Below are 26,675 nucleotides of genomic sequence, written 5' to 3'. Positions count from 1 at the left end.
CATCCAAATGTGCATTTCTATGGAAAGAGGAAATGAGAGAATGTGGGTTTTACTTTATTTTATTTAAGATTTATTTATGTATTTATTTGAAAGGTGAACTAACAGAGATAGAGAGGGAGCAAGGGAAGGAGGAAGAGAGAGAAAGAGAGACAAATGACCCCAACAGCCAGTGTTGGGCCAGGAAGAACCCAGAAGCCAGAGTCTTCATTAGCGTCTCCCACGTAGTTGGCAGGGACCCAAGTACTTAGGCTACCTTCCACTGCCTTTTCAGGCACATCAGAAGCATTTTGGGTGGGGTTTGGAGTAGCCAGGATGTGAACCGGTGCTCTGATATGGGATGCTGCTGTTGTAAGTGGTGGCTTACCCTGCTGCGCCATAATGCCAGCCCCTAAAGAATGTGGTTTTCAGCCATGGAGCTGAGGACTAAGAAATGTAGGCAGAGAAATGGATGAAAGATAGACTATTAGATCATTTGTTTCCTTTCTGTTCTCTGCCACTTGTGTAGCTTCTGGAGTTTGCCAGTGAATATGCAATCATTCAGTGATTCAGTCCTGCTCAGGCAGCTTGGGAACCCCCGGGTCCTTGAAAATGGGGATAGTCTGGGTGGTCAGAGCTGATGGCAGCAGTAGTGGTGCAGACCGTTCTGCTTGCTGGTTTATCTGCACCCACATCTCCAGTTGGAACCAGTCAGACGAGTGTGCTCCGTAGAGCCAATGGCCCCCGGCACCTTTTTCAGCTCTTGTTAATCATTGATTCTAGTTTTGTCCAAAGTCTCTTCTTGCTAGCCTGGTTCCACCTCACCTTTTCCTTACTTAGGTCTCTAGAGATTTTTGACAACTTTTTAAAAAGAATATTTGTCCTATTTGTATTTTTTTGATAATTTTATTTCATAAATTAAAAGCAAGAATATAACATTTAAAAGCCTCCTGAGAAATATATATACCATTTATATTACAATGTTATTATGACATATTCATAATAAAATATAAATATATGTAATATAGGAGTCAAGATTTACAGCTCGAAGATATCTTACCACCTTCCCTGTATCTCATAGTTTGAGTATTAGTGAAAATACTACATTTGTTAACTTTTTTTAATATTATTACATTTATTTTACTTATTAAAGCCCCATAAATAACAATATTTTTCTTTAATCCAACCCAAATATTGAAATATTATTTCTTAAATTTCCTTCTAGTTGATTATAAACTATGTGAATGTACCATATTATTTCTGTCTGGAATGATGATTTTATTGGGATTAAAAAAATTATTTCTAAATGGAAATACATAGTGAAAGTTACCTGAACCAAATAGATTAATCTCCTTACTCTTTCTAGATGTTGCTGGTTTCTCTATACCTCTATATAATTATATGTAATTGTTACAATATTGCCAGGCTTAAATTAATGAAATCTAAATCAAGTGGATATTTATAAATGTGGATATGGGGCAAATTACTCTTCCTGGGTATCTGTAGCCTTACCTTTAAAATGGATATTAATGCCTAGTCTCTACTGGTGTTGCATATTAAACATGATACTACATTCACAAAGAATAATGTAGTTTTTTTTATTCATTTGTACAAAAGCCACAAAATCCTACTAAAGGCACTTACTAAAAAGTACAAGTACACATACTTATCTTTTTGCCTTCAGTACTCATATGTTGTTTCCAAGAGAGTGTTGTAGTGTTTGGAGACATCACAATTATTGCTAAATAATTTGTTTTTTTTAACTTTTATTTAATGAATATAAATTTCCAATGTACAGCTTATGGATTACAATGGCTTCCCCCTCCCATAACTTCCCTCCCACCCGCAACCCACCCCTCTCCCGCTCCTTCTCCCCTTCCATTCACATCAAGATTCATTTTCAATTCTCTTTATATACAGAAGATCAATTTAGTATATATTAAGTAAAGATTTCAACAGTTTGTACCCACATAAAAACACAAAGTGAAACATACTGTTTGAGTACTAGTTATAGCATTAAATCACAATGTACAGCACATTAAGGACAGAGATCCCACATGAGGAGCAAGTGCACAGTGGCTCCTGTTGTTGACCCAACAAATTGACACTCTAGTTTAGGGCACTAGTAACCACCCTAGGCTCTCGTCATGAGTTGCCAAGGCTATGGAAGCCTTCCAAGTTTGCCGACTCTGATCATATTTAGACAAGTTCATAAAAGACAGAGTGAGGATAGTAACCAATGATCCAAAGAGTGGCATTAACCAGGTCTGAACAATTATACAGCATTAAGTGGGGAAGAGGACCATCAGTACACACAGGTTGGGAGTAGAGCCATTGGAGGTAGAGTAGAGGTTATGATTACGAAGGAATGAGGCCCAAGTGCACTAGACAGGGTCTAGAACAAAGGACAGAGTCATTATTAGAGGAGCTAAGAAAGGTGTTGTCTAAGCTACAATTAAGTTTTCTGCTTGAGAGGCAAATAGAACCTGACAGAAGGGGCTTAATAATAATCTGTTGGGCTTTAGGCCTTGTAAGTTAAGAGGCCCAGACCTATCTATCTCTTCGCATGGGCTACATCCTAAGGGAGGTGTGAACCTCCTAGGGGAAGGCACTCTGTTGACTTTCATTACTTTATTGCTAAATAATTTATTATGTTAATGATATAAACTAATCTGTGAATCTGAATACTTGTATTTATTTTTCTTCCTTATTTAATTTCTTTCATGTATTGTTTTTTACTTTGTATGGTACTCAAATGTAAAAAGCTTCAATATATTGCCTGTGATATGAGAGAAGATCATTTCTTATGCCAAGAGCAATCTTCCTTTTGTTTTAGCATTATGTAGGCTTCTCTATCTACCTTGGCATTCTATATTTATTGCCATTGGACAGTTCCAAGTTTGGTTCTGAATGAGCCTTCCCAGAGTCAGGATGTATTTTTACATCCTTATTCCCTTGAAGAAAATCTATATTAGAAAAACCTTACTAAATAAAATCAAGCAAGTGGAAAACAAACAAAAAAAGAACCCACCAGACACAAAAAATGCAAGTGCATTGATTCATACTTTACTATTTGAAATTGTACAAAGCATAGAACCATTTGAGCTTCATTTTGTTTTATGTCCTTGTGAAGTGCTTAGGATAGGACAGGTTTAGTTTATGACTAATTTTACTGTTATAGTGGAGCAGATATGCATTTCTCTCATTTTACATGTTTGTTTCTAACACCTTGCTTGATTTAATGGTAAATTACATAAAATATCTGAATTTTTGGAGAAAATGAAATTAATTTTGTAGCCAAATACGTATCTTCTATATGATTACTCCATTGGGTTTGAATTAAGACTCCCCAAATAAAACAAACAAAAAAATCCTTCCTTGACAAGCATGGAAATTATTTAGGCAATGGTAATTTGGGTGATAGAGTTGAGCTAAAAGTGTCGAATATTGGTTTAAATAATTTCACTCTATTGCCTTATGGGTGATAGAGTTGAGCTAAAAGTGTCGAATATTGGTTTAAATAATTTCACTCTATTGCCTTATGGGTGATAGAGTTGAGCTAAAAGTGTCGAATATTGGTTTAAATAATTTCACTCTATTGCCTTAAGAGTAATGTAGTATTTATTACCACATCATAGTCAACTAATACTGAAGTTGTGTTACTATTTCAGATTGCCCAAAGTTGTTTCCTTTAGCATGATTAGTTCTGCCAGCCTGAATCCTTTATTTTTTTTTTAACTTTTATTTAATGAATATAAATTTCCAAAATACAGCTTAAGGATTACACTGGCTTCCCCCCCCCCCCATAACTTCCCTCCCACCCGCAACCCTCCCCTTTCCCGCTCCCTCTCCCCTTCCATTCATTTGTTAACTTTTAAGAACCAAAATGTTTGCCTATTCTATTTTTTAAAAAAATCAACCTTGACCATTTTTTCTGTTAACTGTGTCATCATTATATCTTCCAGTTCCTGAAACTGCCCCTGTCATTACGAATATTGAGAGCTCAAGTCCCAATACTGTGGAAGTCAGCTGGGATCCACCTCAATTCCCAGGTGGACCGATTTTGGGTTATAACTTAAGACTGATCAACAAAAATCAAAAGTTAGATTCAGGGACGCAGAGAACAAGTTTCCAGTTTTATTCTACATTACCAAATACCACCTACAGGTAAGAATTAAGGGTGCAAAGGGAAATGTGGGCAGCATGGTTGCAGGTATGATAAATACTTACAAAATATGACTTAAAAATGGTTTAAATCCATTTTGAGAGATGCCACTGATTCCATGCTGTTGGGTTGAAGTTGCTGTGGTTTTCCTCAAGCTTATATGCATATTCGATTACAAAATCCTCAGCAAAAATATCCTCAAGTAAATTTTTTCTATTTGAAGTGCCCTTATAGTTATGGGCTAATAAAGACATCATCAACACCAAAAATGTTATTCTGCATGTAACCCAACACAAAAGAAGGAGGTGAAATTCTATTAATAGTATATTTATTAATCTTTAAGAGAATTGTTTTATTATTGTTAGCTTTTCTGACATTTACTAAGACTTCTTTAAATTAGGGGAGGAATAGGGGTCATGCAGATAGCAGAGTTCAGTTTTTGACCCCAGTGACCCTGAACTATTCCATGGGGAATGCAAACAAGGACATGATTGATGTTCGTTTTAGTGCTGAGCAGTGGCACCAAGTAACTGAATACAAGCATTGCCACATTGTCCTTTAAATAGAATTGCTATTGCTCCTTCTATTTTTATCTCTTGTTCACACCATGCCATATGAAACATATCTCTCCAAATTGTTTTTGGAATAGGTTTTCTGTTGCAGCAGTAAATGGAGTTGGTGAGGGGCCGGAAGCAAAATCTAGTATTACCACTTCATCCCCGGCAGGTATGGCCCAAGGTAGCTCCTTGTGTGACAAGGGAATGGGGATTGGCAAGAGCAGGTTCAGGTCTGGGTCATCTGGTAGACCTTAAGATCCTACCCTTTCTGCCCAAGTGAATAGTCTTTGGGGTACTTGGTAAGTTTTCAGTTTTAAATGAATTTTAGTATTTGACAAATAGAGATAAATAATTATATTCCAAGTTTTCACATTAAAATTTAGGAATTTAAAAATGGAATGAAAAAAAATTAGGGATTTAAAAAATGGCCTCAACCAGTTCCTTGGATTCAGCTAAAGTCACTAGTAATTGTGCCTCATACTGCACATTTAAGTAATTGTGACACATATACACACCAATTTACATTATGTGTTGTCATTTAATTCATATCAGCTATCTTTTTTGCCAATCATCTTAAGATTATTAAATATATCTGGAATTTAATAATTTGCATTGTTCGATTTTCAATATCCTATTTTCCAAATTTCCTCATCATTATTGTATAAACACTCTTTTTGGGCTTTAATATTGTAAAAGTTGCCTTGAGTGAGGAATACTTACTGTATGATACCCATGTGAATAGAATAATAAATAGAAGTGTTTTCTAAGAAGCACTAGAAATTTTTAAGAGAAACCAGTAAATGAGTTTTGAATAACATGTAGACTCTGAATTCTAGGAGTCTGTTTTCTGTTTTTACCAGAATCCAATTTGTTGACTTGACCACCCTTTATCCTAACTTGCAGATGCTTATGCCAGTGGCTATTAAATGTCATCTATCACCAGTCTTTAGTTTTTTGGCTGTTCCTAGACTCTAGGAAGGTAGAGGCTTGTGGTTATGTAATAAGTATGTCCAAAGGGCAAGTTAAATATAGAGGAGGGTTAAGGATGTTGTTACTGTGATTATTGCATAATATTCATTAATTGTCCTGAAAGTGTTACCCATGTACCATGCATCAGTCTCTAGCTGAACACAAAATGAAGTATAGATAACTCAAATAACTCTACTCCAAGCTCAAGGGAGATAGTGTTGAAGACAACAAGCAATTTATATCTATGTGCGTGTGTTATGCAACAAACCACTCTGACCTGGGCTGGACCACTTCCACCAAGAAAATTCTCCTTGCTGAGAATGATGACCTGAACTCCTATTTAGGGCAAGACTGTTGAAAATGGTGTTACTTGAAGTGATGTTACTTTGGGGGCATTTAAGGGTATATACACAAAAGTCCTACTTGATTGCCACTGTACTTCCTACCCCAATCAAGAAATAATGTGTATTATACCATAGATGAAATATTCCTGTCTGTTCTGAGAAAATCTGATCAGCCTCTGTCATGTACTACTTCCCTTTCTCTGAAGGGCAGTCTTGATCATTTTTGGGTTGGTGTACATATGGTTGGTTTATCTGTTTGCAAATCATTTTTTTTTCAGTCCAAGAAGAGGAACAGTGGCTTTTTTTATCCAGAAAAATGTCACTAAGAAAGAGATCTTTAAAACACTTAGTAGATGAAGCACATTGCCTTTGGTCAGATGCTATACACCATAATATTACAGGTCAGTATAATAGATGATATGTTTCCTTAATGTGAAGAAAAAGATCCAGACATCTAGATAGAAAAATGTTTTCTAATGTCTGTAGAATACATTCTTTTAAAATTCTGATATAACAGAAGAATTTAGAAGAATATTTTCTTCTGAAACAGACGGACTTCTATTGTAATCTCTTAAACTTTGAAGAAATCATTTCTCTTTCATGTAAGTTTTTTGTCCTGGTTGTTATATAATAATGTGGGTGTACTTGTGTGACTCTTCTAGGAATATCAATTAATGTCCACCAGCATGCTGTATATTTCTCTGAAGGACCTCTCATTTGGGTGAAGAAAGCTGCCAACATATCTGATGTGTCTGATCTGAGAATTTTTTATAGAGGTTCAGGATTAATTTCTTCTATCTCCATAGATTGGCTTTATCAGAGAATGTATTTCATCATGGATGAACGGGTTAGTCTAAGAAATAAGTACATAGCTAGATATTGATACTGATGTGCACATATTGGTGTATTTACAAGTAAACATAAATTATCTCATTAAATAAATACTCATTGAGTACTTACTATGCTTTATATACTAGGTCAGCAGTGAATCATAGATCTGGTGTGTAGAGGGTCTAGCCTTTATCTAATACCAGTCCTGACCTACTCTTCAGTCATCTTTTATTGGGATTTTTCAGAGTCATTAGTTTATACTACCAATAATTCATCTTCCATAAGATAGGGGCGTCCTTGGTAAGATAGCCTATCCCAATCAAAATCTGTTGAGAGCATTTTATATTGTGTAGTTGCGAGGGGTAACTTTAGTAGGTCTCTGAAAATTTAATAGAACTGAAATCTTTGAGAAGACAGAGTCTGATTGTATTTCAAATTCTACTTCTTTGGAAGGTACATGCTTAATCACAACAAGCTAAGGCTATTGCTATGGCTAGAAGCCCAAAAGCTTGAATATAGGTTAAGTATTAAAAATAGTTGAGAGCATCAGCAAGGCAGGAAGGTGAGTATTTGTAATCCATTGATTACAAATCAATAGGGATAGACTCATAAGGATATAGGCTATGAAACTGCCTTTTAAGAGCTTTTTTTCCCTTAATTTGATTTGAAATGTTCTCAGTGACTAGCACAATTCTAAACACAGAATAGATGCCCAGGAAATACATGCTAACCAAACTGAGTATAGAAAGACATTAATCCCCCTTATGTATTTTTGATTCTCTAGGTATGTGTCTGTGATTTAGAGAATTGTTCAAGCATTATGGAAATTCCTCTTCCTTCTAATAATGTACCTCAAAAAATTGTGGCTGATTCCTACAATGGGTAAGTGTTACTTTGTAATATGAATTTCCTTCCATTGGCAAAAATGTCCGGGAAACTTGCTTGCAAATGAGACACTGTAGTAACAGATGGGCCAATCTACACATCTTATTTCAGGTAAGTCTAAATAAATCTAGGCAAGTTTTCATTCTTAGAGCCAAGAGGAAGTTTCTCTCAAGCTTTTCCTCTAGTTAAGTAGTTTTTTCTATCTCCTTCACAGAAAAATATATGGGAAAGTATTTGGGACTCAGGGATTTGGATTCTAGTGCTGGACTTGTCTATTCTTTAAGCTGGGACTCAGTCTCTTTGCCCACCTAAGCACACCCAACGTAAAATCATTTCATTGAACCCTTTCTTTTTGCTAGACAATTCAGCTCTAGTTCATCTCCGTGGTCTGGTTCTCATACCTATTGAGGGTCTGATTTACTAAGAAAACAGGTACTATAGGCAAAAAGAATTGATGGCTAATAACAAGTTAAAAATTTTCAATTATAAGTAACTTGTTTTTCTTCATCACAAATAGAATGAACATACTTTAGCTCAGTATGATGCTAAATTGCAGTGGGACCTTGAATAAGTAACTTCATGTCTGTGACCATTGGTTTATCCATATAAGAAAGATAGTATTTACTTACTTGGGTTATTTTGAAGATGAAATGAGGTATTCACTGTGTATGTACATAAACTACAATTGCACATGAGTGTGAGGGTGAAAATTAGAAAGTTATTCTGGGATTATTCTTAAAGATGACTAAATAAGAGCAGGTTAATCATTAATAAGCATGGTCAATGTTCATAAGATAAATTTTTTTGTAGGAATAAAGTTGCTTTTGTCTAGAATGAAAAAACGTAACCCATGACATTCTGTTTTTCACAACTTGACCTTCTTGAAAAAAGATTGCTTATTATTGATTTAATATGAAACCATTCTAATCATTTATAATTTATCAGAGATTTATTTTAGCATCTGAGATTTTCTACATTACTGCATTATAGAATATTTTTAAAGAAATTTCTGTGCTGGAAGGCAAGACCTCTAGACTCTCTAGATCTTGTTTTCCCCATTTGTAAAGGTCTAAGATCCTATGAAATGTACCCTTGTTGTTGGAATTTACATAAAATGACTCATCCTGAGGATAATGAATTTCACTCACTAAATCAGTCAGTGTATCTCACATTGAGGTCTTCAATGGTTCTTTTATTCATTAGGAAAAGTTCATCTGTGCTTAAGTTTTAAAATGTGGGTAGAAATGATAATGGCAATTAATATTTATATGTAATATGTGCTTCTAAGTATATTGCTTCTTTTTTTTATTATTTTATGTTTTTTAAGATTTTATTTATTTATTTATTTGAGAGGTAGAGTTACAGACAGTGAGAGTGAGAGACAGAGAGAAAGGTCTTCTGTCCACTGGTTCACTCCCTAGTTGGCTGCAATGGCCAGAGCTGCACCGATCTGAAGCCAGGAGCCTGGTGCTTCTTCCCAGTCTTCCAAGTGGGTGCAGGGGCCCAAGGACTTGGGCCATCTTACACTGCCCTCCCAAGCCACAGCAGAGAGCTGGTTTGGAAGAGGAGCAGCCGGGACTAGAACCAGCGCCCATATGGGATGCTGGCGCCGCAGGTGGAGGATTAATCTACTGTGCCACAGCGCTGGTCCCTGTGTATTACTTCTAATAATTCATTTTAGCCTTGTTAAACCCTATTAAGAAGATATTTTTATTACCCCAGTTCTAGAGATAAGGGAATAATTGATTTGGTTATTGTTCGAGATCACACAGCTCTTTTATGTTGGAACCAGTTTTGGACTTCTAGCTCTAGAACCCATCTTCTAAATGATACTGATTTGCTTATTAATAGTTCCCTTAATAATAAGCCTTGTGGGTTCTTGCCATGAATTCAGATAATTTTGAATCCTGGCTCAAATAGACCAGATGACATGGAAAGTTTTATGCTTTTTATTCAGTGAGAGAAATGTATAAGGGAGTGCAGGCTCTATCTAAAGGAGAAAGGGACATCTAGATCCATACCCAGCTGAGAGTAGGACAAAGCCATGTGCAGCAGTGTTTGGTTAAAGCAGTTACAAGCAGCTTATCATGGGCTGCAAAGGGAAGACAGAGAGCACAGGCAGCCTGAAAGGCCACATGCCCTGAAGACGCGGGGCAACAAGGGCAACAAAGGTCCATAATGGCGAACAAAGGGAAAAGGAAAAAAAGAAGAGCCAGTTTTAGGCCTTTTATCCACTTCCAAAGGGGTGTGGTTTCATAGCCTGATTGGCAGGTGGGCATCCAGGTGTGGTTAGATAGGAGCATGATATCACAAATGGGGCAGGGAGAAGGCATGGTCTCTAGCTTACAAACCTAATTGATTTTTATCCTGCCTATATCATAATCATCTCTCTATTCCATGATGGGAGGGTTTTTGTAAAAATCAGCTTGTAACTTATAGCAACAGTTGTATGCAGTATTCCCAAAGGGCACTGGTTCATTCTGATGTTATTTTTGCACCATTGGATTACCCACTCATGGAGTTTGTACTTGCTGTAAACCTCATCTCTTCTTCCTCTCTCCTCCCCCTGCAGCCTGCTCCTTTCTTTCTTTCTTTCTTTCTTTCTTTCTTTCTTTCTTTTTTTTGTCAGGCAGAGTGGATAGTGAGAGAGAGAGACAGAGAGAAAGGTCTTCCTTTGCCGTTGGTTCACCCTCCAATGGCTGCCGTGGCTGGTGCACTGCAGCCAGCGCACTGCACTGATCCCAAGGCAGGAAGCCAGGTGCTTCTCCTGGTCTCCCATGGGGTGCAGGGCCCAAGCACTTGGGCCATCCTCCACTGCACTCCCTGGCCACAGCAGAGAGCTGGCCTGGAAGAGGGGCAACCAGGGCAGAATCTGGCGCCCCGACCGGGACTAGAACCCAGTGTGTCAGCGCCGCTAGGCGGAGGATTAGCCTGTTGAGCCACGGTGCCAGCAGCCTGCTCCTTTCCCTCTCTGTCTGCACTAATTCTCCCACGTGCCAGCTCTCCTCATCCTCCTTCTCCTTTCCTTTCCCTTCCAAAGCAGTGATCAGGGTTAAAGACCTGAACTCCTCCCCACTTCAGTGCAGGAATCGTTCATCTTTAACCACAATATTTTTTCTTCTGTCTACTCTGAAATTCCCCCAGATTCTATTATCTATTTTGAACCTGGGAAACAAAAGCAGGAAGTTAAGAACACAGCTTCATATCTCACAATGGAGTTTGTATCTCAGATATTGTTCTAACACTGAGTGGGAGCCTTGAGCCTGTTGATAAAATAAAGATTAGTCATCAAGGGCAATAAGAGCAGCACCAAATATGGACAAGGGAAATGATTTGACAGCTGTGATGAGAGGTTGGAATGCAGCCAATCCATGGGTTTGTGATAAGAAGAACTTACTAAGCGAAAGTATATTTTTGTTAGCATTTGGCTCCCTGTTCACAATTTCTAAGTTAGTACATCCAAATGAATGGTTTTGTTTTAGTTAAAGTTTTACTTATAGATTTGATAATCAATGGAATATTTTGGTAGTATGTTTTCTTTTTTGTTATTAAAGGATTACCTGCCTCCTCGTTACCACGAAGTTTGGCTTTAAGTTAGCTATAATTTTAAATTCCTCCATTGATTCTTTTCTCCTAATTGCTAGTAGCTGCTTGGCTCACTTGTGAGATATTTCTTCATGGTTTGTAAATGGTAGCCTTCTTGTCTGACTCACTTGTTTATATTAAAAAAAAAAACAACTTTGGCCTGTTACAAATACAAAGTAGTTATGCTGCATAATTATAGCGGAAGAACTATGCAATTTTAATTCTTTTAAATATTTTTGTTTTCTTCCATTTATCATTCACAATGCATGACAAAATTTATTGACAGATTAGTCTTATATGAATCAGCAGATAGGAAGTCTGTAGCATTCTCTGTCATACTTCCATTCAAATAAATAAAATAAAAATTAAAAAGAGAATTTGTATGTTTTAGCAAGAAGTGTGTTACAATAGATAACATGTTTAGCTACATAATTTTAAAATAGTATTGTTTCCTTTAAACATTTTAAAGACCTTTTCTGTTCTTAAGTTCTGACTCCTTAAAAATCCCTTAAAATAATTGAGACTAGGTGAGGTTAAAATTTGACAATCCCCAACTTCTAACTTAATCACCTTTCCCTTTGAACCTTGGGAAATCCTGTTCTTAGGGACTCCAGAGATCTATGTTTCTGACTATTGCAACAGGATATTGCAGTTAGCTCAGGAGGATGCTCAGCCACCCGTGCATGGAATCACATTGGGCATCTTTTGTTCCTGTGCCAGGTATGTCTTTTATCTCCTGAACGACGGCATTTACAGAGTGAATCTCCCCATGCCATCTGCTCAGGACACTCCAGCTGTGCGTATTGTGGAGAGTTTCACCTTAAAGGACTTTGCAGTAAAGCCGCAATCCAAGCGAATCATTTACTTCAATGACACCGCCCAAGTCTTCATGTCAACATTTCTGGATGGCTCTGCTTCCCATCTTGTTCTACCTCATGTCCCCTTTACTGAGGTGAAGAGCTTTGCTTGTGAGAACAATGACTTCCTTGTCACAGATGGCAAGGCTGTTTTCCAGCAAGACTCAATGTCTTTTAATGAATTCATTGTTGGGTGTGACCTAAGTCACATTGAAGAATTTGGGTTTGGTAACTTGGTCATCTTCAGCTCATCCATCCAGATGCACCCTCTGCCAGCCCGGCCTCAGGAGCTCTCCGTGCTGTTTGGTTCTTACCAGGCCCTGGTTCAGTGGAAGCCTCCTGCTCTCGCCATAGGAGCCAGTGAGTGTGCTGTTCGCAGGGTCAATGACTGGCCTCTCTGGAGAAGGGGAAGCCTGGAACTGCTTGGCATGGGATTCAAGTTTGAAAGCCCATAGGTGGCTACTCAGCCATCAACCAGAAGCAGCTACTGAGCTAAAACAACAAAAAAAGTTTATATGTTTGTTCTACATTTCTGAGTTACACGTTAGGAGACTCTCTTTACCTATATACCCCAAAGAATGTGTAAACATTTTTTGAGCATCTACTAGGAGCTAAACTCTGACAGTCTAGTCAGAGTGAGTATATTATAATGCTAGGAGGATAGAACACTTGGGTTGAGATTTTTTATTTTAATCCATTGACATCTTGCATGGATTTGAGCAACTCTAAAACTCTGAATTTGAACTTCCATCTGTGGGGCGGCAGTGTGTCTGGAGGGTAAGCAGCTGTGCTCTGGAGTCAGCCTGCATGGAATTAATACCATTCCTGCCAGCAGAATTATAGAAACTTACCTAATCATGGGTAATAAGTTACCCAATAATAATTACCATTTATACTCAGAACGAATGTGGTCAAGTTACTTAATTACTTTGTACCTTGACATCCACAACAGCAAAGTGAGAATATTAGTTTTTTGGTGGTACTGTCATATAAATTAAATTAAGCTGCAGAAGTAGAACCCTCAGAACAGGATCTAGCAAAAAGGGCAGAAAAATTTTCTGCAGAGGAAGGGTTAGAGAGTAAATATTTTCATCTTTGTGGGTCAGATTGAGTGTGTCACAGCTACTCAACTTTGCCCTTGTAGTGTGAAAATGGCCATACATAATATGTAAATAAAAAATTGTAACTGTGTTCCCATACAACTTGATTTACAGGAGCAGGCAGTAGGTCTGTTTGCTAAACTCCTGGTCCCTTAGATAAGAGTAAACATTTAGAAAACATTGACTTTTTCTTTTAAAGATTTATTTATTTACTTGAAAGTCAGAGTTACACAGAGAGAGAAGGAGAGGCAGAGAGAGAGAGGTCTTCCATCCACTAACTCACTCCCCAATTGGCCACAATGGCTGGAGCTATGCTGATCTGAAGCCAGGAGCCAGGAGCTTCTTCTGGGTCTCCAACGCAGATGCAGGGGCTGAAGGATGTGGGCCATATTCTACTGCTTTCCCAGGCCATAGCAGAGAACTGGATCAGAACTGGAGCAGCCGGAACTCGAACTGGCACCCATATGGGATGTTGGCACTGTAGGTAGCAGCTTTACCCGCTGCCTACAGCGCCAGTCCCAAGCAAACATTGACTTTTTACTTTAAGACAAAGTTAATTCTTCGTGTTTGTCGCATTTCTGGAAGATGTCTGAAAATTAATAGAATGTTTTTGATATTAACTGGACTTCTTGGAGGAAGGCACTGAACAAACACTGAGAATTATATTCTAGATTCAAGATTAAGCATTTTTTATTGGGAGCCTGGTGATATTTGTTAGTGATAAAGAATCCTTCTGACAATTCTATGTAGACACATATGCAGCTTTCATTGAAGGACAGTCCCATGTTTTGGGAATAATGACTTCTTCAATGAAGCAAGATGGGTGGCAGGGTAGAGATGGCCACTGTCCTCTTGGGATCACAGGTATTACTGTCCAATGACTCTCTGTGAGTTTACTGATGATGCCTTTGTTGTTATCATTCTGGTTAGTGATCTTATTGAACTCTTCTAATCAGGCCCTTCCGCCTGGCAGAACTGGACTTACGAGGTGAAAGTGTCAACCCAAGATCTTCCTGAAATCACTCATGTTTTTTCTAACCTAAGTGAAACCATGCTTAATGTACCTGAGCTGCAGAGTGCTACAAAATACAAGGTTTCTGTGAGAGCGAGTTCGCCTAAAGGCTCAGGACCCTGGTCAGAGCCCTCAGTAGGCACTACCCTCGTGCCAGGTGAGAAAATGTCGGGATTTAGGGAGTGATTATGACAAAAAGAGGCTTAGCCTGAGTATGCATTAAAATTCCTGGCCTCAAATGTGGTCAAGATATTGCAATGTGGATATGCTGACCTCTTGACTATATGTTTGTTATCTGAGAATAGGAAAACAAACTAAGCACTGTATGATATCGAATTTATTTTTCTAATATTCTATTTTAACTTTCTAAGTTTTTTTTTTTTTTTGGAAATGCTATCATTTCCTTCTACTTTGTGAGTTTCTTCTCTTTCTTGGTTTATTAAGCAATAGTATTCCTGACCTCAAAAGGCCTTGGTAAGAAAAGCTGAGGGGCTGTGTTGAATTCTATGCTTTTGGCTGAAGGAAAATGGAAGGAAAACTGTACTGTTTATATTGCTGTAGTTAGGACAGTTACTTCTGGGTCCTCCAAATGGGGCCACGGCAAATAATAGCTAAAGAAAAAAAAATTCTACCATGACCATGACGCAGTTATACAGGAAGTATCACCACACATTTCCCTCCACATTCGATTTTAATACTTCTGTAAAAAATCAAGGTCTCCTTAAAATGATGGATAATTCTATTAAGCAGATAAAGCTATTTATATCTTTCCATGGTAGTTTTTAAAATATTGATATTTTTTCCCTTATAAAGGAAATGGTAGGGTATAAGACATGTACCTATAAATCATGCTTTCTGTGATGTTTCTTTTAATTTATTTTTAATCAAACAGCTACAGAACCACCATTTATCATGGCTGTGAAAGAAGATGGGCTTTGGAGTAAACCATTAAATAGCTTTGGCCCAGGAGAGTTCTTATCCTCTGATATAGGAAATGTGTCAGGTAAACATAAACTCCTTATTCATTTGGAACTCATAAGACTTCCCAAGTTACTCAATAAATCAAAAGAATCAAGTGTTTTGGTGCTAGATCAATAGTGAAAAGAAAAGATATTGACTGAACTCTACAGCTGGTAAAACAATTTTCAAGTAGAAGTGCTATTTAATAATTCACAACTGCGGGTTTATTTATTGATTTATGCCCACTTCAGGGAGGCTGTAATATAATGCTCATGTATTTTAATCTGTCTATAGTGTCTCACAGTAATAGCCTATCTTGTTTCACTAAGACAGCTTCTATTTGCAAGGTACCATGAATTAGCTATTAGACCGGTGCAAGGAGTTACTGAATAGAGTTCTTAACAAGGTGTAAGAAAGATTTGGTGACAAAGAGGACCATTAAGTAATGAATGAATAATTTTACCAAGAAGGCAATAGGATGAAGGGTGGTATAACAGTGATGTTGTCTGAAGATGACAGCTTCTATGATTATCTAATAATATTTTATCTGTTTACTTGGCCATTAAAAGTGCAACCACCTTTCTGACTAATGTAGGAGTTGGACTTCAGAGGCAATGCCACTTTGGAGTTGGCCTGAATCTGGGTGCTTCCCTGTTTTCATCTCTGAAGCCTCAGGTAGAACAGATTAACTCTTCAAATCTTGTTGCCATCTCAAAAATGGGGATAATTCCTGCTTCATAGGGATCAAAAGAGATAGGAAAGGTGCCTGGGACAATGTTTGGCAAAAAGATGCTCAGTGCACAGTAACTCCTCTCCCAAGGCCCAGGGGTTAAGATTTCTGGAAAACATTTCAAAATATTCTTGTCAGATCTCTGACGTTCTAGTAGGTATCTATGTCAGTGTGTACTTTAATATTATATGGCAGTTTTTATGTGATTTGTTGATTTGCCATGCTTTCATTGACAAACATGAAAAATAATTGCTAACAACTCCCTTTGTTTTGAGACATGGATTGGTATAACAACAGCCTCTACTACAGTGACATGAAAGGTGACGTTTATGTGTGGCTGATGAATGGGACGGATATCTCAGAAAATTATCACATACCCAATATTGCAGGAGCAGGGGCTTTAGCTTTTGAGTGGCTAGGCCACTTTCTCTACTGGGCTGGAAAGACATATGTGGTAAGTTAAAGCCTGGTATTCTGGGTGTTCTGGAATCATTCCTGCCCATCTCAGTAACTTATACATCATTTTAATGACTTTTTAAAAAAGTGTGTACTACCTATGCTATCATTTATTTAATATTTATCTCTAAACTTATTTAGTTTTAAATGCATTTCTGTGTAAAGGAACTTCTATAGTGCTGTTTGGTATAACAGTTATGTATTTTCAATAATGTTTTAAAATAAATACACTAAAAGGCTGACTGTGGATCAGTGTGCTGGCCAGAAGACAGCATGCTCAAAGGCACCATGAAAGGGAATTAAGTGAAAGGACTGTTTCCAAAGGTATAGACAAAGTTAGGGAAAATGAACAAAGGATGGCAAAGCATCCCCTGGGCTGGCAAGTGTGGGAAGGTAGAACTCCAGGTGTGAGAGGCAAGGAGAAGAAGGAGATGAACCTGGCGACAGTTGCAGATGACATGGACTGAGACCTTGGGCGTGGAAATCTAGGCACTACCAACATGTATGGTATGGAAGAGGGAGCTGAGAAATTAAGTACTTACCCTCTCTTCTCTCCTGTGTGCTGATCTTCTACCCATGCTTCCATTTTTCTAAACCTCAGTGGAAGCCGGAGAACAAGGCAATTTAGTTGATGAAATCCATAAATATTAGTCTCAGAGGGCACAGAATAAGTTGGAGAAGGGTAGAGAATGGGCTAATTGGCAAAAGGAAGACAGTGCACCCGACAGGTGAAGAAGTAGGGTATTGAAAATCACTTTCGCCGGCGCTGCGGCTCACTAGGCTAATCCTCCGCCTTGCAGCGCCGGCACACCGGGTTCTAGTCCTGATCGGGGCACCGATCCTGTCCTGGTTGCCCCTCTTCCAGGCCAGCTCTCTGCTGTGGCCAGGGAGTGCAGTGGAGGATGGCCCAAGTGCTTGGGTCCTGCACCCCATGGGAGACCAGGAGAAGCACCTGGCTCCTGCCATCGGATCAGCGCGGTGCGCCGGCAGCAGTGCGCCAACCGCGGCGGCCATTGGAAGGTGAACCAACGGCAAAGGAAGACTTTTCTCTCTATCTCTCTCTCTCACTGTCCACTCTGCCTGTCAAAAAAAAAAAATCACTTTCTAATCAGAAGGCACTTTTTTTTTTTGGACAGGCAGAGTGGACAGAGAGAGAGAGAGAGAGAGAGAGAGAGAGAAAGGTCTTCCTTTACTGTTGGTTCACCCTCCAATGGCCACTGTGGCTGGCGTGCTGCTGCCAGTGCACCGCGCTGATCCGAAGCCAGGAGCCAGGTGCTTCTCCTGGTCTCCCATGCAGGTGCAGGGCCCAAGGACTTGGGTCACAGCAGAGAGCTGGGCAGGAAGAGGAGCAACTGGGACAGAATCTGGCGCCCCGACTGGGACTAGAACCCGGGGTGCCGGTGCCGCAGGTGGAGGATTAGCCTATTGAGCTGCAGTGCCAGCCCAGAAGGCACTTGTTAGGTCCATTCATTTACATGTCCAATAGTCATTTATCTACTACCAACCTGTTGAGAGTCTTGAGAGAAGATGTAATAGAGAATATAAAGTAAATAGGAGACATGTTCCTGCTCTTTTAAAAAAGTAACAGCAGTAGCTTAACCTGCTGTACTACAAAAGTGGATCCTGGATGTATGATATGAATGGTATACAAATTTACTTTCCTTCTCTTTATAGACACCAAAAGAGATAGGCTCCATGAAGGCAGGTGCCATGTCTCCTTGTTATTAGATTTCCAAGGCTTAGCATACTACTTAGCATGTGGTGTTGATAAATATGAGGATACTTCAAATGTTCATGGAAATATGGAATTAAAAGATAAGTTTATTTTATGCAAATTAAATTTAAAGTTCATGCATAGGTTTGTTCCTTATATGAGTTTTCTATAAACTATTTTATAGTCCCTCACATTCATGGATTTCATTTTTTTTGCAGCAAAATAAACTTATCTTTTAATTCCATTGTCACTGAACTTTTAAACAAGTTTATATTTATTTGAAAGGCAGAGAGATAAAGCAAGCAAGTGCTTCCACCAGCTGATTTACTCCTTAAATGCCTGACAATAGCCAGGATTGGGTCAGACTGAAGCCAGGAGCCAGAAACTCCACCTAGGTCTCCTGTATGGGTGGCAAGGGCCCAAATATTTGAGCCATCATCTGCTGAATCCCAAGGCACACATTAATAGGAAGCTGGATGGGAAGAAGAGGCAGGACTTGATCCCAGGCATTCCTCTGTAGGTTGTGGAAGTCCAAGCAGTGGGTTAACCTACTGCAGAATGCCACCTAATCTTCCATGAACTATTTGAAGTACACTTATATTTGTGATTGAATGAATGGATAACTTTAACAGTTTATTAAAGATTGCAGTAAGTCACAAAAAATAATGTCATTTGAAAATCATAAACTGACCAAGCTACTATGCTTTGCAGATACAAAGGCAGTCAGTGTTGACGGGACACACAGACATTGTGACGCATGTGAAGCTGTTGGTGAATGACATGGCAGTTGATTCAGTTGGTGGATATCTCTATTGGACCACACTCTACTCAGTTGAAAGCACCAGACTAAATGGAGAAAGTTCCCTTACACTACAGGCACAGCCTTGGTTTTCTGGGAAAAAGGTAACAAATTAAAAATAAGATCTGACCATTAAATAATATCAAGTGGGGCTGGCATTGTGGTATAGTGGGTAAAGCCTCCACCTACAGTGCCAGCATACCATATGGACACTGGTTCGAGTCTCAGCTGCCCCACTTCTGATCCAGCTCTCTGCTATGGCCTGAGAAAGCAATAGAAGATGGCCCAAGTCCTTGGGCTCCTGCACCTGTGTGGGAGACTTGGAAGAGGCTCCTGGCTCCTGGCTTCAGATCGGTTCAGCTCAGACTGTTGCTGCCATCTAGGGAGTGAACCAGTGGATGGAAGACCTCTCTCTCTCTCTCTCCCTCTCCCTCTCTCTCTCTCTCTCTCTTGCCTCTACCTCTCTGTAGCTCTGCCTTTCAAATAAATAAATAATTTTTTGAAAAAAATAATACCAAATGATGCTGTTCTATAGATACAGTAATATAATTTCTGCTTATTTTGAATAGTTAAGGTAGAATCCAAAATGAAAGACTGTTATCATAGGATCTTGGTATAATCAAACTTTCTTGAACATTTTTGGTCATAATTTATTATATAAATTCAAACATAATATGGAGATTTCTATAGTTTGCTTTACCTATTTTAAGTGAATCCACTCTTTAAAGTATTTTAGTTGTTCCTGTTTTTGTTGTCTCCAATAACTTCTATTTAATATTTTAGAGTTTCTTGTTTAGTAGTGATTAGGTATTTTTTTTTCAATTTTGGGTATTAACTGTTCTAAAAACTGTGTGATCTGTAGGCATATTTTTATGACTTTTCTGTGTCTATCTCCTAAAAAATAGGGCTAACAATTATCATGTCTCTCAGTTTTTATTGGGATTAAATGTGATATTTCATGTGAAGTAGTGGGCTCACAATAAATGCTTAATAGTTAGGCTTTTACTATTGTAACTTAACCTGAAAAATATACCTGATATAGGAGCTTTTCTAAAACAAATGCTATTTTTACTTTTTCCATTTTTAGAAGCAATATTTATTTTTCTTACATCTGTTTAACTACAGCATAGACATCCATCTAAATTTCAAAATGTTATTTTTTCTGATCATGATAGTGATATAAATCCTTTGTAAGAAATTTAGAAATTAGAAAAGCATTAAGGATAAATAAACCACTCTTACTATTTCTACTTTATATCCCTTTTTCCTTAAATTTTTTTAAACTTTGGTAGAGACTAATATATATGTGTGTGTATATATATATATATAAACCATTTTCCTAGATCATTAAAAATTTATGTACATATATAATCTAATTGTTGAGTCACTTAATCCGATCCTCTATTCCATAAGATATATGTGCTATAACTCCTAAGACATTTAGAGAGACCTGGTTTGCATATGCAGATAATAACACAGATATTTAAAAAGAGATATAAATTTATGTACCATGTCCAAAAACTAATCACTCCTGCCAAATAATAAAAGCCTCCCGTGATTCTATATTGTAGCCGCTTGATCCTGAATATAAATAAAATCTATTTTCTGTGTCTCATATGATTCTTAGGGGAAGCACTTTCATTTTTGAAAAAGCATATTGAAGATAGCTTTATCTCAAGAGTAACTTCCTCTCCATCTTCCTGGCTTTGTCAATCATCTTCCCGCTTCCAGATCTTGTTGATCTTGTCATTTGAGCACTCTAAGCAGCCAGGAAAGCTGTGGAGTGGCCCTGAGGACATGTCCATAAATAAGTGAGTCATTAGATTTCTCAGTACGTTCAATGAGACACACTTCTTTAAATTTCCACTCCAAATCCTCTCCTAGGCTGCCAAATGTTGCTGCTACTTTTACAAATCTGTGTTCTGGTTCCATGATTTTATGTCTTATCCATTTGCTTCCATTAATGCTGGTGGATGTTTTGAAGGCAACACATTTTACACTCAGCAATGCTCCTCATCTGACTCTTTCATTTGAGTTATTCACAGATTTATCATGCAGGTTTCATAATCAGCAGATATAAGGAAGTACAATCAGCCAATTATTATTTTTAAAAATAATTTGTACCTATTTTTTTAAGAAGTAGAAAGAGAGAGAGAGCCAAGAGAGTGTTCCTATCTGATGGCTTTCTCCCCAAATGCCTACAATGGGTGGGGTAAACCAGGCTAAAGCTGAGATCACAGTACTCAATTCAGGTCTCCCATGTGGATGGCATGAACCTAATTACTTGAGCCATCATGAGCTATAATCCTATCTGCTACCTCTCAGACTTTAAGTCTGCCCTAGATTCTATTACTCTGTTAGGCTCCTGACAATCTCTGTTTATCTGAAAAAAACTCCATAAATAAGTGCCTATAAAACATGTATATCTATGCTTTAAAGGCAAAGAAAGAAAAAAAGATAATAGCCTTTGGATAGTAACTTCTATCACATTAGCTCTATTTTGTAGAAGTAGTATTTCTCAGGACTCACCTATACAACTGGATGTAAATTTAAGATATGATTTAATACAAAAAGACAAACAAGTAGTGAGAAGTAGTTTTCAAATGTCACCTAGAGCTAAGACTTTATATGGATGTGACTGTCCAATTATAAACACTCAGTGTGTATTATCTTTGTAAATTGTATAAACATGTATTTGGTCACAATTAACAGAAAATACAACTCAAAATGGTTTAAATTATTGGTTCTCCAACTTGGTGGCATACTGGCAATACCTGGGAAGGTTTAATTTTTTTCATTTTTTAAAAGATTTATTGATTTATTTGAAAGTCAGAATTACACACAAGGAGAAGGAGAGGCAGACAGAGAGATAGAGGGAGGTCTTCCATCTGCTGGTTCACCCTCCAGTTGGTTGCAATGGCTGGAGCTGCATCTATCTGAAGCCAGGAGCCAGGAGCTTCTTCTGGGTCACCCAGGTGGGTGCAGGTCCCCAAGGACTTGGACCATCTTGTACTTGGTTTCCAAGGCCATAGCAGAGAGCTGGATTGGAAGTGGAGCAGCCGGGTCTGGAACTGGTGTCCAAATGGGATGGCGGCACTGCAGGTGGTGGCTTTACCTACTATGCCACAGTGCTGGCCCCTTTTTCATTTAGTTTTAAAAGTACGAATAGAAAGCTTAACATACTTAACTAAGAAAGTTACACTATACAAAAATTGAACTGTGTTCAATCACAGTTTTTGCAGATTGATTTTTTAAAAAAAGATTTATTTATTTATTTGAAAGAGTTACACACAGAGAGAAGGGGAGGCAGAGGAGGAGGGGGGCTTCTTACATCTGTTGGTTCACTCTTCAGTTGGCTGCAACGGCCAGAGCTGAATCGATCTGAAGCAAGGAGCCAGGAGCTTCTTCTGGGTCTGTCATGTGAGTGCAGGGGCCCCAGGACTTGGGCCATCTTATACTGCTTTCCCAGGCCATAGCAGAGAGCTGGATTGGAAGTGGAGCAGCCGGGACTCGAACCGATGCCCATATGGGATGCAGGCACAGCTGGTGGCGGCTATACCCACTACGCCACAGCTCCAGCCCCTGCTGATTGACTTCTGAGCACTGAATTTGCCACTGAGTTTTAATCACCTGCATTTGCATTGTTCAGTTAATCAAGCAGTTTTTTTTTTAACTTTTATTTAGTAAATATAAATTTCCAAAGTACAGTTTACGGATTACAATGGCTCCCCCCCCCCCCAAAACTTCCCTCCCACCCGCAACCCTCCCATCTCCTGCTCCCTCTCCCATTCCATCCACATCAAGATTCATTTTCAATTATCTTTATATACAGAAGATGGATTTAGCATATATTAAGTAAAGATTGAATCAATTTGCACCCACACAGAAACACAAAGTGTAAAATACTGTTTCAGTACTAGTTATAGCATTACTTCACATTGGATAACACATTAAGGACAGATCCCACATGAGAAGTAAGTACACAGTGACTCCTGTTGTTGACTTAACAATTTGACACTCTTGTTTGTGGCGTCAGTAATCTCCCTAGGCTCTAGTCATGAGTTGCCAAGGCTATGAAAACCTTTTGAGTTCGCCGACTTTTATCTTATTCAGACAAGGTCATAGTCAAAGTGGAAGTTCTCTCCTCCCTTCAGAGAAAGGTACCTCCTCCTATAATGGCTTGTTCTTTCTACTGGATCGCACTCACAGAGATATTTCATTTAGGAATTTTTTTTTCTTTTTTTTTGCCACAGTGTCTTGGCTTTCCATGCCTAAAATGCTCTCATGGTTTCTTCAGCCATATCTGAATGCCTTAAGGGCTGATTCTGAGGCCAGAGTGCTGTTTAGGGCATTTGCCATTCTATGAGTCTGCTGTGTATCCCACTTCCCATGTTGGATCGTTCTCTCCCTTTTTTATTCTATCAGTTAGTATTAGCAGACACTAGTCTTGTTTGTGTGATCCCTTTGACTCTTAGACCTATCAGTGTGATCAATTGTGACCTGAAGTTGACCACTTGGAATAGTGAGATGGCATTGGTACATGCAACCTTGATGGGATTGTATTGGAATCCCCTGGCACATTTTTTTTTAAATTTTATTATTTTTTTAATTTTTATTTTTTTTGATTTGGTTTCTTCAATTTATTAGACAAGCAGAGTGGACAGTGAGAGAGAGAGACAAAGAGAAAGGTCTTCCGTTTGCCGTTGGTTCACCCTCCAATGGCCACCGCGGCCGGCATGCTGTGGCTGGCGCACCATGCTGATCCAAAGGCAGGAGCCAGGTGCTTCTCCTGGTCTCCCATGGGGTGCAGGGCCCAAGCACTTGGGCCATCCTCCACTGCACTCCCAGGCCATAGCAGAGAGCTGGCCTGGAAGAGGGGCAACCAGGACAGAATCCGGCACCCCGACCGGGACTAGAACCCGGTGTGCCGGCGCCTCAAGGCGGAGGATTAGCCTATTGAGCCATGGCGCCGGCCCCCTGGTACATTTCTAACTCCACCGTTTGGGGCAAGTCCAATTGAGCATGTCCCCAATTATACATCTCCTCCCATCTCCTGTTGTCACTCTTATATTTAACAGGAATCACTTTTCAGTTAAGTTTAAACACCTAAGAATAATTGTGTGTTAATTACAGAATACAACCAGTAGTATTAACTAGAACAAAAAAAAATACTAAAAGGGATAATGTAGTAAGTTGTTCCTCAACAGTCTGGACAAGGGCTGATCAAGTCACTGTTTCCCCTCAGTGTCCTTTCACTTCAACAGGTTTCCCCTTTGGTGCTCAGTTAGTTGTCACCGATCAGGGAGAACATATGATATTTGTCCCTTTGGGAATGGCTTATTTCACTCAGCATGATGTTTTCCAGATTCCTCCATTTTGTTGCAAATGACCTGGTTTCATTGTTTTTTGCTGCTGTATAGTATTCTATAGAATACATGTCCCATAATTTCTTTATCCAGTCTACTGTTGATGGGCATTTGGGTTGGTTCCAGGTCTTAGCTATTGTGAATTGAGCTGCAATAAACATTAAGGTGATGCCAGCTGTTTGTTTGCCAGTTTAATTTCCTTTGAATAAATTCCAAGGAGTAGGATGGCTGGGTTGTATGATAGGGTTATATTCAGGTTTCTGGGGAATCTCCAGACTGACTTCCATAATGGCATTACCAGTTTGCATTCCCACCAACAGTGGGTTAGTGTCTCTTTTTCCCCACATCCTCACCAGCATCTGTTGTTGGTAGATTTCTAAATGTGAGCCATTCTAACTGGAGTGAGGTGAAACCTCATTGTGGTTTTGATTTGCATTTCCCTGATTGCTAGTGATCTTGAACATTTTTTTATGTGCCTTTTGGCCATTTGGATTTCCTTATTTTTTTATTTTTTATTTTTTTTACAGGCAGAGTGGACAGTGAGAGACACAGGGAAAGGTCTTCCTTTTGCCGTTGGTTCACCCTCCAATGGCCACCGCGGCCGGCATGCTGCGGCCAGCACACTGCGCTGATCCAAAGGCAGGAGCCAGGTGCTTCTCCTGGTCTCCCATGGGGTGCAGGGCCCAAGCACTTGGGCCATCCTCCACTGCACTCCTGGGCCACAGCAGAGAGCTGGCCTGGAAAAGGGGCAACCGGGACAGAATCTGGCGCCCCGAACGGGATTAGAACCTGGTGTGCTGGCGCCGCTAGGTGGAGGATTAGCCTATTGAGCCGCAGCGCTGGCCTGGATTTCCTCTTTTGAAAAATGTCTATTGAGGTCCTTGGCCCATCTTTTAAGTGGGTTATTTGTTTTGATGTTGTGGAGTTTCTTGATCTCTTTGTAGATTGTGGTTATTAACCCTTTATCTGTGCATAGTTTGCAAATATTTTTTCTCATTCTGTCGGTTGTCTCTTCACTTTTCTGACTGTTTCTTTTGCAGTACAGAAACTTCTCAATTTGATGCAATCAAAAATGTTAATTTTGGCGTTGACTACCTGCGCCTCCAGGATAATTTCCAGGAAGTCTTTGCTGGTACCTATATCTTGCAGGGTTTCTCCGATGTTCTCTAATAATTTGATGGTGTCAGGTCATAGATTTAAGTATTTAACCCATGTTGAGTGGATTTTTGTGTAAGGTGAAAGGTAGGGGTCTTGCTTCATGCTTCTGCATGTGGAAATCCGATTTTTCCAGCACCATTTATTGAATAAACTGTCCTTACTCCAGGGATTGGTTTTGGATCTTTGATAAAATATAAGTTGGCTGTAGATGTTTGGATTGATTTCTGGTGTTTCTATTCTGTTACATTGGTCTATCCATCTGTTTCTGTTCCAGTACCATGCTGTTTTGATTATAACTGCCCTGTGGTATGTCCTGAAATCTGGTATTGTGATGCCTCCGGCTTTGTTTTTTTTGTACAAGATTGCTTAGCTATTCGAGGTTGTCCCGTCCCGCGGGACAGCAACTGGGGCCTAGCACCTAGAAGGAGAAATGAAAGGGACAGGAGCCACAAAGATGGCAGCAAGACAAGATTGCTGTTCAAGCTGCGAATTTATTTTTTTTAACCACACACTTATATATCGTGAAGGCAGGATGTCAGGCGGGTGAAGGAGGGGAGTTTACCTTGCAGCTGCAATGCTTGTGCAGGTGGGGGAATGGACATAAAGTCTTAAGACACAGGGTGGCGTTATCAGTACTTTCCGGCCTGGGCTGCTTAGCTCTACTTCAGTAGTTTACCGCCAAGAGGCCACATGTTGCGCGGTCCCCAACACCAGGTCCCCTGTGCCTCCATAAGAATTTCAGCATCATTTTTTCTAGTTCTTAGAAGAATGTTTTTGGTATTTTGATTGGTATCGCATTGAATCTATAAATTGCTTTTGGGAGAATAGACATTTTGATGATGTTGATTCTTCCAATCCATGAGCATGGAAGATTTCTCCATTTTTTGGTATCCTCTTCTATTTCTTTCTTTAAGATTTTGTAATTCTCATAGTAGAGATATTTCACGTTCTTGGTTAAGTTTATTCCAAGGCATTTGATTGTTTTTGTAGCTATTGTGAATGGCATTGATCTTAGAAGATCTTTCTCAGCCGTGGCATTGCCTGTGTATACAAAGGCTGTTGATTTTTGTGCATTGATTTTATATCCTGCTACTTTGCCAAACTCTTCTATGAGTTCCAATAGTCTCTTAGTAGAGTTCTTTAGGTCCCCTAAATGAAGAATCTTATCTTCTGCAAAGAGGGATAATTTGACTCCTTCCTTCCCAATTTGT

At 39.1% G+C, this 26,675-nt stretch overlaps 1 protein-coding gene across 1 annotated transcript in view; it reads left to right on the top strand.

The window, feature by feature from the left end:
• ROS1 (ROS proto-oncogene 1, receptor tyrosine kinase) overlaps positions 1-26,675 on the top strand; it is a 222,077-nt gene that overhangs the window by 90,853 nt on the left and 104,549 nt on the right. The window contains exons 9-18 of the mRNA XM_062187254.1: positions 3,942-4,143; positions 4,791-4,867; positions 6,290-6,412; positions 6,674-6,858; positions 7,627-7,724; positions 12,033-12,529; positions 14,226-14,438; positions 15,174-15,284; positions 16,247-16,425; positions 18,853-19,044. Coding sequence (XP_062043238.1) covers positions 3,942-4,143; positions 4,791-4,867; positions 6,290-6,412; positions 6,674-6,858; positions 7,627-7,724; positions 12,033-12,529; positions 14,226-14,438; positions 15,174-15,284; positions 16,247-16,425; positions 18,853-19,044 — 1,877 coding nt within the window. The remainder of the gene's footprint in view (positions 1-3,941; positions 4,144-4,790; positions 4,868-6,289; positions 6,413-6,673; positions 6,859-7,626; positions 7,725-12,032; positions 12,530-14,225; positions 14,439-15,173; positions 15,285-16,246; positions 16,426-18,852; positions 19,045-26,675) is intronic.

This window comes from Lepus europaeus, chromosome 3 (genome assembly GCF_033115175.1).
Source record: "Lepus europaeus isolate LE1 chromosome 3, mLepTim1.pri, whole genome shotgun sequence".
Taxonomy (NCBI): Eukaryota; Metazoa; Chordata; class Mammalia; order Lagomorpha; family Leporidae; genus Lepus; species Lepus europaeus.
Note: the sequence above shows the minus strand (reverse complement) of the source record. Positions and strands in the feature narration are given on the sequence as shown.